General features: G+C 37.6%; 1 protein-coding gene across 5 annotated transcripts; it reads left to right on the forward strand.

Moving 5' to 3' along the window:
• The first annotated feature begins 194 nt into the window (after positions 1-194).
• On the forward strand, positions 195-8087 carry LOC124308788 (elongation of very long chain fatty acids protein 1-like). Of its 5 annotated transcripts, none has more exons than XM_046771845.1 (7): positions 195-313; positions 3583-3641; positions 4689-4879; positions 5445-5525; positions 5869-6031; positions 6323-6462; positions 6858-8087. In XM_046771845.1, exons 2-7 carry the CDS (start codon positions 3596-3598, stop codon positions 7020-7022), a joined length of 786 nt encoding a protein of 261 aa, XP_046627801.1. In that variant the 5' UTR covers positions 195-313; positions 3583-3595; the 3' UTR covers positions 7023-8087. The 5 variants fall into 5 exon arrangements, with proteins under 5 accessions (XP_046627801.1, XP_046627798.1, XP_046627803.1 ...); XM_046771842.1 differs by lacking the exon at positions 195-313 and adding an exon at positions 2240-2280; XM_046771844.1 differs by lacking the exon at positions 195-313 and adding an exon at positions 2497-2537.
• The last annotated feature ends 9981 nt before the right edge of the window (positions 8088-18068 follow it).

Below are 18068 nucleotides of genomic sequence, written 5' to 3' on the forward strand. Positions count from 1 at the left end.
AGTCTGGTTTTAAATCAGTTTAAATGATTTTTCCCTCAACTGCAGGGAAGACGTTGCAGCTGCCTCAAGCGAATAACAGACTGAATCAGTGCACCACGATGTCTCTATCACACACTGGTAATTCGATGATGACCGGTAGCAGAGGCTCGATTGATTATGCGGCTTCCAACTGTGGTGAGAAGTCATCCAAAGTTTGCGTGTCGTCATTCAATCATTGAATAACCGAAACTCTCTCCGGCATCACGCGTGCTACGAGGAATTTGAGAGACTGTGGACTTGCGCTGAACTAGACTGCGGAAAAGCCGAAGTCAAGGTACTTGCAAGGAAATCAGCGAAACTGCGATAATTTTTTCTTCAAAGTCAATTTTGCTTTGAGGGGGGGGGGGGGGGGGGGCAGCTTGGACGGTCTAAAATCATACCTATTTTTAGAAGTGTTTTTTTTTAAAGAAAATGAAAACACTTGTGACAAATTGTCAGAAAAAATTTTATAAAAAAAATCTTGGGATTGAAATTCAAGAATGTAGCCACGAGCTCGCATCGATAAACAAGTATTAAAGATTGTGTAAAAATTTCAAGTCGATCGGATAAAAATTGACCCCGGAATCTGCGCCAGTGGATTGAAAACGTGGTCGTTCGCCACTTATGTGCACCACGCCGCCATTTTGTTATTAATTTCAATGAAAAAATTCTAAAATGTTTTTCAAACTATAATTAATACTTAAAGCTCTCAAACTCAAATTGCTCCAAATGTCCGTGAAATTTCAAGATTCCGAATGTGCATAACTTTTTCTTCGTGAGCCTAAAAATAATTGGCATTAGCTTCTGATTTTTCGCCTAGCAGGCACGCGACGCTGTCTAAAAAAATTTGCTTACAATTAAATGCTTCTCTTTTATCGCCGACATCTGACCCTGCCGAAAAGCTCGTCAACACACATTACACTTTATAATTATTCATTGTACAACGAACATGGAACACGCGTGAATTTTTCACGTGACGGTATATTCGAAACTAATCCACCTCCCAGCCGTCGAGTCGTATCGAATTTTTGCATTATTAATTAACTCGTAGTAAATAGATTCTAAGAAAGAAGTATCAAATTTTCACAAACACTTCAAGATGTACGATGTTCGTTTTCTCGGTATGCATTTGGTATGAAAAATCTCGCTCCAACGAACGGCTGATTTTCAAACTAGCCAACCACCGACTTCCGGAATATAACCGAGAAACGGGACAATTTCTAGCCGTAAGGCAAACTCGCGACAGGGAAATTCCACAGTTCTGGCGTCCGACGATGGAAGGCGACAGAGTAAACTGTGCAGACCATCTGCCAATTACCCCCTTAGCTTTGATCGCGTTCCTTTGCACTCCGGCCGTATCCCTGGGTTCGCTTAGTTGGCTCGGCTACAGCGCTAATTGGCATCAAGTTGTCGTTTGTAATCGTCTGATTTTCACCTGCACCTAACAACTTCTCTTGTAACCTCAAGTCTCAATCGGAAAGCTCACTCGAATGACTTTCAAACTGCGCTCACGGTCCACAGTCGGAATTTCCCGTTACGTAGCGGATCGTTCCCAGAATCTTTGGATAATTCTGATTTTTCAATGACAAGCCGAGATTTTATTTAGTGTAATAATTGGACAAATGATGAACGAGTGTGCTTTGAAATCATATTACGGATGTGATAAATCTTTGATGAAATTACTCTAGATTAATTTTTGCTTGGAAATATTTTATTTTCATAAAAAACTATTATTGTTGGATTTTCAGTCAGCCGATAGAGTCGAATAACTACGTGTAAAAAAATTTGGGGAGAAAAAATATAAGATGGTGAAAATATTGGCCTCCACATCCCGGAATTCGTCAAATTACGATCACCGGTACACAAACTCTTGTTCTCTGAGCAATGAAATACAAAAGCAAGAGAGAGACATATAACGATGTAAATCAAAATCTACAGGACGAAAAGATATTTTGGGAACGAAGGATAAAACTGACTGATGGCGGACTGCTTTGCCCAACATGCGTTCGAAGTATAAAATGAAAAAGACTTACAATCTTCGACACGTTATTGAAAAATGGGAATTCTTGATACTTGGTTTAACTGTGTTCGCTGATAATCTATTAATTATACAACGGATGTTTGCCGATTACAATACAATGTAGTGACTCAAGTGACCTTTGCGAAGTACGAGCGCGGAGCGAATAGACTTTAATAATTAATGAATATGAAAACGTTCAACCGAGTTAATACAAAAATGAAAACTGATCTTGAAAAACTAGGGTATAGAAGATGGTATCAAAAAACTTTTTACCACCATTTATATAATAAATTGAATAAAAGATATACGTAAATTGAACAAAAATACATATGTGAATTGAATTGGACAATGACTGATGATAACACAAGCGATTACAAGTCGGAAGTCCTTGCGAACCGGTTGAAATTGGTTTGTGCGAACAATAGAAATTAGTAGCGCTTGGTAAATTCCAGTTAAGAAGTTGATAAAGAATTATGGCGTGCGTGCTTATGCGGACGACGTGAGGATAAATCATCATTATTTTTTAAACAAGATAAACAATTTTCATTTTCACAGTCGTTCAATAATTTGAACATACGTAGGTATGTCTTGAATATAAAATACACGAAACAAACCAAATTAAACCACATCGTCAGGCTAATGAAATTTTGCTAACCTTTTTCTACGAAAAATCATCAATGATTTCGATGAAATGAAAAAAAAAACAATAACATTTTCACCGTCACAAAGCTTCCTCCATAAAGAAGCAAGAAACAACACCTCACGAAATTGGGAGAACTTCTTTTTTTCTCAGAAGATTGATTTTTTTCCCCATTTTGTATGTCAAAATGTATTGTCAAAAAAAAAAAAAAAAAAAAACCCGGGGTTTCAGCACGTGCAAAAGGCTTATATTTCCCGTTGAACTTACAAAACTAAAATAAATATAAAATATCAAACAGTATCTGTAACTACATATTCTCCGGTTCATTTTATAATGTAACGGGCTGTATCGAAGGGGGTGCAAAATCTTTTTGGAAGTGATTTACACGCAATACGATAATTTATACTAATACTAATAATATAAGTAATAAATAACCGTAACCACTAGCGAATCTAATATCAGCACTGCTGTAATACTTGGCTGCTTAAAAATGCGTCGCGTTTTCACCTGTGTTTGTAATTTACAAACATGTCCTTTTATCGAAACGGACAGGTGACCATCTGGCCTTTAATGTCGACGTTTCCGTAAATACCTGGACTGGGCTCGAATGACGTTTCACATTTCTAACGTGACGTTAGAATTCTCGAGTCATACTTCGCGATTCTTATAACACCGGTCTTCTTATTCGGAGGACAACATTCAACGAGGAGAGTTCGCAGTCTCTGAGACCGAGGAACGTGCGAATGAAGAACTTCGTACATGAATAAATTATCGAATCGTTGATCGATTTTTTTAAATTTCATCACAAATTATTTACGTCGGTGTTCTGTTAATTCGTACTTTTAATCCTTTTTTTTTTCTTTTCATCGACGGTTGTTCTTCATCGTACCCTGTACGGGCACAGCTTGGAACCGGAAATGGGAATCGTCGAGACGTACCGTTTCCTCATGGAGGAAATTTCCGGTGAGTTTTTAAACCTTCTCAAATTCACCGACTCTCAGGGCTTATTTATTAAAAATTTTTTTTTTTAAACGTTTATTTCTACGGCTGCACGAGTGGAACGCTTTTTAGTGATACATTTTTGAAGGATGGAGGGTATAAAAGTTTTTTCCGAATATTCAGTCGATGTACGTATAAATATAAGAATGAAGGTCGTTACTTTGATAAAGATTCGTGATACGAAAAAGAACGCTTTGTGTTAATTTGTCAAATTCGTATATCACCAAACTACGATGATTTTTGAAAGGATGCATGAAGAAACTGACAAAAATTTTGAACAAGAGCTTGGATAACGTTTTTAAATGATACAAAACCTGTTAGATTCGTATAATTTCACTTTACGATCGTTTTTTTTTTTGTTTTTCGACAAATTCACTGGAACGGATTCTTTTTTTTTTGGCATCTCAAAAGTAAGTTCAAAACTGTTACCGATCGTTGATTGAAATTAGGATCTTCGTGGAATAATAAAAATGATAAAATATCCAATTATAAAAACGCCGTGATAGCAAATATCGGTCTTTTAGTAATAATATAGAGAGCATAATTTTTCGCATGAAACTACAGTACCTACTCACAATGTTGAAAAATCGACGAACGTACAAAATTTTTTAACATTCTTCTACGTCTTGGAATAAAAAATTGACATCGATGCTTTTGTTTGTAGTTTGATTGAACTAATTTTCTCACGCATCGACAATAGCGCAAAATGTTTACGCCCACCTCGTTTTTCGTAATTCCAACAATATTCAGACAGTTTTTTTTAACGATGCCTGTTTTACTGAATTTTTCCAGTCAATGTAACAAACAAAATTTTTCTCAGTGTGGATTGTTTCCGGATTGAAATTATTTCAAACGTATCTCGGTTAATTTGTTTGACAATTCGATCACTGATTACGCGGACAGCCTTTCTTTCTATCCGCAGCAAAGAAATATGGCGGATAATAAGATATAAAAAATAAAGAAAAATAGGAAAACGAAGGACTACTAGCACGACTTTCGTCCTGTTTCCAGATCCGAGGGTGAGGAATTGGTTCCTGATGAGCAGCCCGTTACCGGTCGCACTAACGCTCCTCGCCTATTTGGGATTCGTGTTGTACTTCGGGCCGCGTTTTATGGAACGACGCAGTCCCTACTCTCTCCACAGGTTTATGGTCGCCTATAACATCTTCGTGGCGATTTCGAGCGGGGTTATATTCTACGGGGTAAGTGTAACTTTATCGCAGTCAGTCAGTCAGTCAGTCAGTCGGCCGAGCACTGACTGTGAGTAATAATTAAAGCTCGGTCCCGTCGCTCTGTCTTTCTTCATTTGAAAGCTCGCAGCTTGGAAAATATGGGGAATTCCATGATAACCAAATTTTTTAATTTTAACAAATTTTCCGCAACTGTCCCAACTCTGAAACAGTACCCTTAATTTTTTCAGACTTTTTATCCAACCGCTCAATTATTTATAAATGTTTAAAACGATTTTCGACGACAAAATTTCCAAGCTTCGCATAGAATCCACCGTATACCCAGATGCGTATAAAAGGCGCAAAGGCGATGAGTTAATTTATAATTGGCAAGGACGATTTCCGCTACGCAAGTCTGTATACAGTATAAAAAAAAAAAAAAATATACGGGCTGATGAATAATTGCAATCTTTATGAGAGGCGAGGCGAAGGAAGTTGCAAAGAAATGCAAAAAACTTGAGAGGCGAGGATAAACCTTGCCGGGAAATCTTCAAAGTTTCATTCATGTACCTTTTGAATAAAAAATCGTCGTTTCCAGCTCCTCACATCAGGTTTCACAACGAACATATCCCTCGGCTGTGAACCGGTCGATTTTTCCTACAGTCCCGAGCCTTTGAACGTGAGTAGATTTCGTTATAACGACTCTGTTTCCATTATATTCAATTCACCGTTCAGTCAGATCGAAATAAGAACGAATTGCATTGACGACATTGCATCACTTTTGGTGAAATAAGAAAACATCAGGTTCTATCGTAAATAAATTGATTTTCAATGTTTTAACGACAAACGTAAATACTTTTCTCCTTATAAATTATGTTGAATAAACGATCACGTTTCTCTCTGGTTAATGTGTTTGTTTAAAAAATAATTTCCAAACAAAAATCGCCTGATTAATTCTAGGAAATTAAAGATCGTTGGCTCCAGGGATTTATTGAATTCGATGAATCTTTTTTCCCACATAGATGGCGAGATGGGTTTGGTGGTTGTTGCTGTTGAAAATCGTCGAGCTCGGTGACACGGTGGTTTTCATACTGCGGAAGAAGTACAACCAGGCGTCGTTTCTCCACATTTACCACCACGTTGCTACCGTTATGCTTTCCTGGATAGCTTGCAAATACGCTCCAGGTAATACGAACTCGACGCGGTTGAAAGTCGATAAATTAAAAATGAAAAAGAAAACGATCACTTTCTACTCAATTAACCCTGGTCACTCACACCTATCGAAACTTCCACATCGCTTACACGGAGTTAATCAAACCCCAGCCAACTTTGGAACGTTATTACTCTACGCAACGTTACGTTACGTACAGTTGATAGTCGAACGAAATTCTGCGACAAAATTTAACAATTCAGAAATATACTTCGATCTTAGTTTTCGCAATAAAACAGCAATACAACCCTTGAAATTCATTTCAGGCGGAATGTGGACCTTCGTCATGCTGCCGAATTGCCTTGTTCACGTGATAATGTACACTTATTATTTACTGGCGTGTCTGGGACCTTCGGTGCGGAAGAAACTCGAACCTTGGAAATCGTATCTGACGATACTTCAATTGGTTCGCAAACATATATTTTAACGATTGGAATTAAATTTAATTAACGCAATAATTATTCGATTACGTATCACCGACGAGGTAGAAAAAACAGGCTGTAAAACTGTGAGATAAAAAATTCCTACACGTAATTCAGTCATTCCCTTATCTTTTTTTGTTTTTTATTTCCGTAAAAAATCTCTGAATCTAATACGTTATAAATTGTACTTATCGTCGAAATTTCATCTCTCGAGTTATCCTTGTCTTTGTTTCAATTCGTCCTTTCGTTTCTGTTCTTATCCTCGTTCCTACGATATTTGTTATTATTATGTTTGTCACGATTCCAAATGTTACGATTATAATTATGAAATGTGAAATATTTTCTCTTCTCAAACCGTCGACGTATTTTCTAATTGTAGATTCAATTTGTGATAATGGTTGTGCACACGGCGCAATCGCTGATGCCATCATGCGAGCCGGACCGGAAACCACTTGCCTACATTTACATGTTCAACGTTGTAGTGATATTCTACATGTTTTGGGACTTTTACAAAAGATCATACTGCAAAAAGAAGTCGCGGTAGAAATGTGAACGAGAAAAATTATGTTACAATGTAAGATATTATTATACGTCTGATAGGTAGTATATTACAATATTCAATCTCTGTGCACGAATTTCCATCGAACATGAAAATATATATACATATATATTCTGTAATAATGACAGATATGTGTAAATATATTAGGGTGGTTCTTAATGTGGTTGTTTTTTTTTTGTTTTTATGCTTCCAGAGGCTTAAACGATTTCAAATTGATGATACAAAGATATGAAAATCCTTGAAAATTTGAGCTCTCTATGCGAACTTTGAGATAGTTCGCTTTGTGATCGAAGTATCTTGTGAAAATAACATGGGGAAAAGACTTTTTTTTGCTCTTTGTAATTTTTCAAATCGTCGACGAACATTGCGATATATTTTATGATAGCACAGTTGTTTATTTCGTAGCCGTACTTGACATTACGATAATTTTATGTAAATGAAACTTTGAACGTTAATTAACATACGAAAGCTTTCGTTTATTGATTCTATGCATCAGAGCTTTTTCGTAGAGCGTTTCAACTCTCGACAATAATATCCATTTCACATTATTTTCCGTATATTCGTTAACGGCTTGTAAAATTTCAAAGAGCCAAAAGCGTTTTTCCCGCAGGTTATTTCTATTAGATACTTCGATCACAAAGCGAACTGTCTTAGAGTTGATATTGAGAGCTTAAATTATCAGGGATTTTTTTTTTCATCAATTTCAAAGCGCTTAAGCCCCTGGGGAGCATAAAAATTCGAAAACAACCCTATTAAGGACCACCCTGATATACGTATACATATATAACACATCGTGTATAGGAAAAATATTCAAATAAGCCGAGAAATAACAAAACAAAACTAAACAAAAAAAAAAAAAAAACAACATAGCGACAAGTAGAGTTAATAATTTAGGGTAGGTAGAAATATTGAATGACATGATATTATAGTATTTTAGATTCGGAGATGGTGTGTAAAAAAAGACTTGTATTGTTGAGTTTGTAATTTTGTACTTTCTTGATAGTAAAAGTAAAAGGAAAACAAACAAAAAAAAAAAAAGTGAGAAAACTATACTCGGCGTCACTGTGATATTGTTTAAATCGATTTTCGATATTTTTTTTTTTTTTTTTGTTTATTTAGGTGATTAGAAAATATCCGATTCTAGCCCATCAAACACGAGTTCTCCTTTCTAATTCAAATACAAGTTTCGAGCCCCAGAGGTTTACAATTTTTGCAACCTCTTGTATCTCGATAAAGTTTCATAAACAGGCCTCACGCGCATCGGGCTACGTGACCGAGCGTCCGAAATAAAATCGCATTACGCTCGAAGGTCGAACGAAATCTGAATATCGCAAGCTCGCCTAGCATTATAATATTCAATGCTCGCCGGAAGCCGCGGCAACCAGGTTACGTCCTTTCCGTTACATCCTGTCGACACAAGATAATCCTTGGTCCAAATACGTTACGAACAGAATCTCTCTATTCACGATTACGGACGAATATGCGTACATCCTTTTCACGGAGAAGGGACGAGAATAGAAGGAATGTTCGTGAAATGGGAGTAGAGAGGGAAATAATAACAGTAAAACAATAAGGATTAACGTCGAGAGTCCCGAGGATGAGAAAAGAATCGGATCGATTAGTTTGAAGGTGAAAATGAGATGAAGAGGCGAATTTACAGGAAAAGGAATTGGTAAAGTGAAAAACAAGGATATCTAACGCAAGCCAACGACAAGAAGGAAAGAATTTTTCTGTAACCCTGATCGCAGAATCTACGAATAATATCATTATTATATTAGTTTGACTTTAATTTTTACGTTACTGTTGTATCATAATGAGGGGGGATGGTTTCTAATATATTTTATTCGCAAATTCGTCGTTCTCAAACACGAAAATGTTCGGAAAAAATCAGGGCAACTATGAAGACAAAAAAAAAAAAAATCTTTCTTCCGTCGTGCTTGCAGGAGTAAGTACAAATGTTTTCACAAATAGAAAAGCGTCAGGCTTAGCTGAGCCACGACTACGCTCACAATCAGTCAGGCAGTCGATCATCAAACGTACATCTTTTAACATTCATTATAACGCTTGGCCAAGCAAAGCGAACAAATTGTAGTCTCATTGTTCTTGTCCTGATTATTCTTCAAACGATTCTCAATAACATCGACGAACCCGGTTGGGAATTGCAAATAGAAAATTAACGTGACCGACTCAACTACGACACCTTTTGTGAAAAGTCAAGTCTTTTGTTTCACTACATCCAATCCTAGGTGAAAAAAAAAAAAAGAAAAGAAAAAAAAAAAAAGAAATTGAAACTTCGCGAAGCTGAGCTTTCAGATTTTTCCACTTTCTAGATTCCTTGAAATGAAAATATATCCACGAATGATTCCTCGCCCCAATTGCAGATCTCTTTTCATTTCCCCGCGTTTCCTTAATTAATTAATTTCTAATTAATTTTCTCTTTCCTATTATATTTAATCTCCTTCTTTTTTCTTTTCTTTCTTCTTTTTCCCCTCTCCTCTTTTTCTTTCAAACATTACACAGAGTGCATGTCCCGACGAATTTCTCGACACGAAACTGACGAAAACCGAGTTCGCGTCTACGTCGCACGATACCAATTAAAAAGAGATTATCTCTCTTCTCTCTCTCTCTGTTTCTCTCACTCCTGCGTTGCAGCAAGGCTCACCCAAGACCTTGTTCGCCACGAGGACTCGAGGATTCGGGGTGCTGCTGCAGGCAGGCGGAGTTCCCACGAGGAACGTAGCTTAATTAATTGAGCTTAATTGAAATTTAATCTAATTCCATGCCACAGGGTGTGGAATGGATACTGCAGTATTCATTGCGATTCGGATGTTTCAAAAGTCGGCGTAATTTTTAATAAAATACCAATCGCATAGTGCGTAATGCAGGCAAGTATTATTTTTTGCAAAAAAAAAAAAAATAAATAAATAAATCAATAAAAAATCAACAAATTACGATATTTTATATAATTTGTGTCTCATATCTTTGTGGAACGATCCTGCGGTAAGATCAAGTTCCAGCATTTGACTGACAATGAAAAATACATTCGACGAATAGGCCAGAAACGGAAAAAAAGGAAAAAAGAAGGGAATCTTTGCAACGAAAAATTAAATAGAAAAATCTATAGCTGTATAAATCGAGTAGGGGTGAAAAGATGGAGAGGTGAAAAATTAGAAGGGCTACAATATCGAATTTTTTACGAATCGAAGCCCCATGGATTTTCGCGTCTTTGATAATTCGATATTTTGGCCCTTCTATAAATCGGACATTATAATTTTTTAACCCCACCCACATAAATCGTATCAGACACGTGAGGTGAAAATGAGACGTAAATTCAAGATCCGTTGGCCTAACAAAATATTCAATTGATTTAAATACTCCGACAAACCATTTTGTCAGACCAGCTGATCTTGAATTGTCACTAATAAATATTAATCACATTTAGTTGATGCAAAGACTTTTTTTTTTCGCTCAGAAAATGTATACACAAACGCCATGTACAAAAATAGATATACCAAACAATACGAAAGACCGAGATATTTTCATTAACGTGAAAGCTAAAAATCGAGGGAATAAAAGCGCGGTATTATCGTTAAATACAAATGGCGTGTTTGTTGTTGTTGTTGTTGCTAATGCAGACTTACGAAGTCAAGGGACTTGTAACAAATGTACGACCCGCTGGAGGGTTGATTTTTAATGCTGTTTTTTGTTTCTTATTTCCCTTTCCTCGTTTCTTTTTTATTTTAATTCATTTTGTTTCTTCCTGTTTTAAACACTCTCATTTCGCTTCTTTTACTTTCAATTCCCCCGCACCGGCATGGCCCGACCCTAAGCCTATATACAGTATGTATCAAGCAATTTTCGGACGTGGAAGAATCATTTAAAAAGAGCCCTATGGTAGAGGTCCTCCTCTCTCGCACGAGCGCAAGCCCCGGAATCTCTTCGCGTCTCCCTTTTTTCTTCGTCTCCATCCCAACAGCCTGAAGTCATTTCATTCGCTCACTGAATACGAAATTAGTGGTTTTCCCGCTTGTCGCGGAAAAATCTCAACGTTTATAACCGACTCGGCTCGACTCTGCGGGTCGTTAAATTTCATTCGTTATTACAACGGTAATTAGAACACCCGTAACATTAATAATAACGAAAGAGCTGTATTAATAATATTCTATTTGCGAAAAACTTGGTAAATTGTGTAAAGATTTGCGAGAAGAGAAAGAAATAGAAATGAAAAGTAAGATAAAAAAAAAGTTCTACGATACGGATTTTTTTTTTTTTTTTTTTCTGCGAGTCTTTTCATCGGCATGAAAAGGGAAGATTCTGTCGGTCTGTTGGATAAACTTTCGCGACGATCTCGAAAACGTCCGAGCGAAAGAATAATTACAGAAAGACAAAAAAATTTATAAGTATTTTTAAAAATAAATATACAAACTGGGAAAAATATAATCATTTATTTAGAAAATGTAATAAGGAGAAAAAAAGTCTGCGTTTGTCGGTAAAACATTGAAAATCGATTTACTTCTGGTAAAATATGAAGTTCAAATTGAACGGGACGTCGAAATTTTATCGTGCCCGTCAAATTTTTTTCATCCAGCCGTTCATGATATTTTTTCAAAACCCTGTTTTTTTCAGATTCCAGAGGTTTGTAAAACGAAAAATATTCGTTGAAATTCGGAAAATTGATTTTCCACCGAAACTAACAATTCTCTAACCCCAGTAAAGGTGATGAAAAGTAAAAAAAAAAAAAAAAAAAAATGGCGCAGTAGCTTTTCAGGGATGTAAAAATTGAGACTGGGATGAAAAAGAAATCGTTCAGAGTTATACGTGGATAAAGTAAGTGTTCGTAATAACGAATAATATGGTTTTGGAATTAAAGCGAGTCGGACCATTAGACGCATAATAATAATAATAATAATAATAGTAAATAATAATCCAGCCTATCCGTTATTCGGGCAACTGCCAACCGGCAATGTTATACCTACGCCTGTATAAGTCATTCGTTTTATCTCCAACAATAACGAGATTATGGATTCGGTTTGGTAACTGTTAGCGGCCGGCAATAAAACCCCTATCTCTCCCTTACGCTCCGAATCACTTAAACGTCTTTAACGACGTTTAAGGGGATCCACCCTCACTCTCCGACTGCGAAGAAGCGATGGGAATATTCCCCCTTTCGCACCATTCGACTTTCGACAATGACGACCACTCCGTGTACCGCAGATTTAATGACGAGTCGTTAAACGACCTGCTTATTATAACGCCGTTTATATCCCTCCCTCCCACCCCTTTCTTCCTAATTGCACGTTTCTCCCGCGTTTAGAAATGTAATGAAGCTATTCGTGCAGGGAAATATACGAAACGAGAACGCAACGACTGTCGTTCCATTAGTAAAAGACGAAAGAAGAAGAAGTAGAAGAAGGAGGAAAAAAAAAACGAAAAAAAAAAAAAAAATCGACCATTGCATTTATTCGTACCGTCGTATAACTTCTTGACCGAGAAGCAATCGTTCTCAAATTTTTACCATTTCCTTCAGTATTCGTAATAAAACAGATTCAGAGGTTTTCGTTTTCTCATTTCACAGTCGTATGCATAGAGAAGCTCGTTTCTACACTCCTCTTTAATTTTTTGTTTTTTTTTCTTCGTCTTAAACCTCCTCCTTTCTCTTCTCCTTCTTCTTCTTCTTCTTCTTCTTCTCAACTTTGGTCTTTATTTTTATCCTCGTATCAAATTTTCGCCAGCGACACGTCACGGCTACGGGGTTGTGAAAATCGTTTCGGGGGTACGAAAGTATTCGGTATAACAATCGATTCAAACTTAGCAGACAGCGCAGGTTAGGCGTCGTAACGGGGCAGCTGGTCGATGCATAAAGGCGACTTATTGCCGCAAAGTGCAGGGTGCACACCCTTGTCTTCGTTGGCAGGGATTCGGAAAAGTTTCAAGCAAAACTACGCTCGAGACGATAATTGCGTATATAATATATAATTTCACCGATGACGGTTGGACGCCGTTCTCAGCATCCCCGGCAACGAGAAATCTCGGAAAAGATGTGCTTCCATGCTTTGTAAAGGAAGGTGAAAATCAAGGGACTCGCCAACGTCGTGGGTCAAAATTATTCTCAAGAATTAGGTCGAAGATGAGATAAAAAAAGGTGGGCGAGGTTTTTTTTTGCAATATTATTCATAACCGTGAAAAGCCAAGAACAAAAGAAAATGATGGTAAAAATTATAATTAGGTTCTTGTTGCTGCCACGAAAGTTTGATGCGATTGATAATTGTAAATAATATACACTTTTCGAATGTTAGTTTCAATCACTAATAATTTTTCTTTCAAGTATGAGTGTAAATATTACACGCAAGAGTCGATTTTTTCTAGATTATTTTCATAACTGCCATTCGGTGAAAAATAACTTGTAAAATCTTTGGGGAAATTATATCAATAATTACACAAGATATTTATATTTCAATTTATAACAACGCGTCGTTACAAGCCAAAAACGAATCGAATAAAAATAAGTGTTTAAAGGTTTTATAACATTTTCCGCAGACTTTGTACTTTTGCAAAAAAAAAATTAAAAATGAAAAGATCTTGTAGATTCAATTTAAATTTATTTCAACATCCACTTTTGACCGGTTTGAAAAATGTTAATGAAACTTTTCAACTCCGCGACGGTTGTGGTGCACGAATATTAGCGTACAAACAAATATTCTCGGTTACCCTGTAAATAATATATCGGGTAGCGTAGAACCTGATGATGGAAAATCGAACCGGGTTGAAAATTTCATCGACACCAATACATAATCCCTGGCGGTACGTATAATATTCACGATAATAAATTTCAAAGGTTTTTCAGGAATGATTCAACGAAACTCTGGAGGTGGCAAGCTGATCGCTGCTTCGAGTGGAGGGTGTGTGAGGTCGGAAAGAAGGAAGGGCGAGGAAGGGTGGAAGGGGGGGGGGTTGAAGCTGTAAATATTCAAAGTTTCCCAAGGCATTTTTCTTGCTCGAGAGAAGTCGTCGTGGAATCGGCACGACCGCAACTTTTCCCGCACTTGAACGCGTGCGCTGCAATCGAGAAGTTTCAACCTTGTTTTTTGTTTTTTTTTTACACCATTTTTTGGTCGGATGCCTGGTTTTTTCCCTCTTCTTCTTCTTTTACTTCTTCTTCTTCTTCTTCTTCTTCTTCTTCTTTTTCTTCTTCTGCGTTTTTAGGAATGAATTTTTACGCCTCTCACGCGGATGAAAAAGTTTCCCCAAACTGGAAACCACTTCTCATCTGTTAATGCCACCCTCCGCATCACCGACCATATGTCTATACGTCTATACCTGCAACTCTGCGTCGCGATACGTCTTCTACCTCTGACTCGTCTGATCTGATCCGATCAGAGCAAGAACCTTGGTGCTTTGGTCTCGAGTCGCGAAACAACGCCACTAAAGACAACTGAGGAATCGAATTTTGCGAACTACAAGAATTGGTCGTTTTACTTCCGATTACAACGGTAAACACGAATTTTGAGTCTCGATTCTGGATGTCAATTTTTGATTTCTTCCACGCAAATAATGAACGAAAAAATAGTTTTATTGTATAAAGTTTGCTTTTGTTGAAATCAAGAACGATGTTTCGAATTTTAAGAAGAATTATCAATTTTCTCAAACATTTATCGTATGTAAATTTTTGTCTCTTTTTCACTATTTTATCTCTTCAAAACATTTATTGTAAATAACAACTGAACAAACTTGAGTTTTGCACTTAAATGACTTTTATCAAAAAATAATAATTAATAATAAACTAGAAATGTGAAAGAGATGATAAAATTATCCTGATAACGTTAATAACGATAAAGTCCGTTACATTTCAGTGAAAACATTCCCCTTTTTCTTCCGAATAGACAACCATATATAATTAGCTATTAAGCAAAAACTTCAAGACTTATTTAACAACGCAAGAAACACAAAAACAAACTTTATAAGTAATAAATAAGGGTTGTGGTTATTATTATTCATCTCAATAGAAACTCGAGGGAAAATTTTTTCTTTTTTTTTTATCGTTGACCCGTGTTATTGTCAATTTTTAGTAGGAATGGCACAAGTTTCGTTAATTTCCCTCCGTTCGTCGTCATTCCAACTTTCTAACACTCTGCTTTCTTTTCATCCAACTTTTACATCCAATGTCGGATACGTAGCTACATTGATACCGCACAGCCATGATCCAGAGCCGTGCCAATACCCTGCAACCTATCTTCTCCTCCCGCTATAAATATAAGAATGTTTGCTCTTCAAGCTGAACAAATCAATTTCCCGTAGAGGAAGAGGAGAAGATCGTCTGGCTGACCTAGTTGGGATTGTAAATAAACCCCTTTCCACGCGATGCTGCTGCACCCCGGGAAAAGTGCATTTCGCATCATGTGATGTTCGCTCGGAGAGAAATTTTCCCATCATCCGGCTCGCGTGGAGCTTCGAACGTCCTTGAATATATATATACATGCATACTTCGTTTTTAAACACAATTCTCGAAAAATCCCATTGGAGCGAATCGAAATTTTTACCTCTCCCGGACAGAATAGCACGATATTATACACAAGGTGACAAAGTTAAAAAATTTAATGATTAAAACGTCAGAAAATCTATCCACTGGTATAATTTATTCTGGTTACATTGTAGCTTTCTTTTTTTTTCATATCATAGATTGCAGTTTCGCCGCGAATCGACCAAGAAAAAAATCTGCAAGTATTCCTTCCGAGAGCTATTCATTGTATCACCTGCCTATGCGCAATATGTCTTGGGTTGATTATTCGAATAGAACAAACGTAGTGTAAATGCAAAAACAAAATACAGCAAATTCTGAATTGTGTAAAAAAAAAATTATATCATGTACGTGACGGCAAAAAATGGAAAGCAGATGCAGATTCGGCACATTAAAACCTTCTTATGTACGATATTTATTTTTTTGATGGAGGCTAATTGTCAAATTGAGAATTGGCTCAAGTACACGAGGAATCCGTGAAGCGGTCGATGCCTATGAAACTATGCGATCGATCCTGGAGTGAACAGACCTTTGCGAATTCGACCGAATTCAATTCCCTCATATACGTGCCTGTGTTTCACGCATGACGTGAGCATCGCGATTCCTTGGATCGCAGAATATACAGCTACGCGCAAACGATGACTACGAGACTCGCTTAACCCGTAAGCCGTAAAGGAATGCACATGGGAAATCGACTATTCTAAGCTAGCTCTATGCTAACCCCCCGTAGCTTGGTAACCGCCGATAGAACTGTTCGTGCTCTGCCGTACTAGCGAAATTTATTCATCGCTTATCTTTACGGAAAATTCAATTCTCGCTTCCTCATTTGTCATCTCGAAATCAATCCATCCTACCCAGTTTTAAATATACCGTGTCCGGAACACAGTTTGAGGTTAGAAAGCAGGACTAAAGTGTGAAGTTTTTCTACTTGTGGATAAAATCGAATCAGCTTTCAGTCACACGTTTCTCATACGGAAGCGAAATTAGTCTTAAAATTTTATCTCGTTCGGAGCATTACTGGCGTTGATACAGCTGATAACGCTTCTAAATATGGGAATATAAAAAATCAACGTTTACAGTCTGAAAAAGTCTGAAATGCAATCACATTGGAGTCTTTTAGTTGTAAATTGTTGAAAAGTTGTTAAGACGTGAAAAAATAACCCACAGTGTTAAATTGGCAAGATCGAGATTTTGCAGGAATTTCTTTACACCAGCGCAGAGGCTTCATATCGAATGTATAATACGGCGAACCGATGGGTATCGGGGTGTGGTATATTCAGGGAGACAAACTATGGCAAATATGTCGGGCCCTGGGGTTCCTCTGGTCTTCCGGTGCGCCTTTCCACCTCACCACCTTTCCGCCTTTCGGGCGTCTCTCACCATCCGGTAAAACCTCAACCACGGGGCTTCCGAAACCGCCATGCGAGTAAGTAACGCGAATCGCATAGCATGCCGGGTGGAAAGCGGAAGGAAGGACGGAAGGAAGGATAACGTATAGTACGACCGGGGGACAGGAGACAGCCGCAGAAACTTGCGAAGTTATATGTATATACGCTTGTGGCGAACGGATTTCGCCTCCCGCGAAATACACCAATCTATGCGCGGTCTGGTGACGTAGCTGAATCCTCGCCCAATCACGGATCTAATTACCCCGGGCGCAAGATCTATGCGATCTGCAGTGCGTCGACCCCTTCACACGTGAATAATGGATGCGGAGGATCTTGTCCTCATCCTAGTGGAAATTTTGCACTCCGATTCTCCTAAAGAATTACACTAGTTACAATCTACGATCTGAAAATTTTCAGAGCTACCGAATCAAGAAAAAAAATTAGATCAAAATAAGTGTCGCAAAATTCGTTATTTTTCTACCTGATTAGTGTCTAAAAATCTTACGAGAGGCGCCAATGCCGTTGAAAATCAGTTCTAACCCAACGCGGAAGATTTTCAATTTTTTCCATATTTAGAAACAGAATCAGAAATATGAGAAATATATCTATGGAAGATTTGATTCATACGGATTCAGAAATAAGATAGTTTTTTATTTCGGTGGTCTCAAACTTCAATCTGCACCAGAATACCCATGTTTCAAATAATGGTCTTCCTCGTCAAGTAGAACGAGATGATTTCCATGGTGATTCTGTAGGTATATAATATTGAAATTGGCTGTTGCATTTTAAACAACCTGAATTTCAGTTTAATTTACTTTTATAACCGTCGAGGGAGTCTGTTTCGTGTTTTTTTCTTCCCCTCCGCATATCGTTTTTTCAGGTTCTCTTTCGCCGGGCTTCGATGACGTTTCGAGGGAGTAACGGTGGTTTGCAACCCCCGTTTCACCCGGCGTCGAGTGGCAGTCTGCGGTTGGATCGCAGTGCACGGTTTACGAAACGTCAAGCCATGTCGGGTTATAGTTCGGCTCAACGCTCTGAAGCAGCCGTCGCGTGGTCGAAAAATCCGGGAATCTGGTCGTTAACTAGCCGCGGAAATATGTGATCGTAAAAAAATGTCTACCCATCGGG

The sequence above is a fragment of the Neodiprion virginianus genome, chromosome 7 (genome assembly GCF_021901495.1).
Source record: "Neodiprion virginianus isolate iyNeoVirg1 chromosome 7, iyNeoVirg1.1, whole genome shotgun sequence".
NCBI lineage: Eukaryota > Metazoa > Arthropoda > Insecta > Hymenoptera > Diprionidae > Neodiprion > Neodiprion virginianus.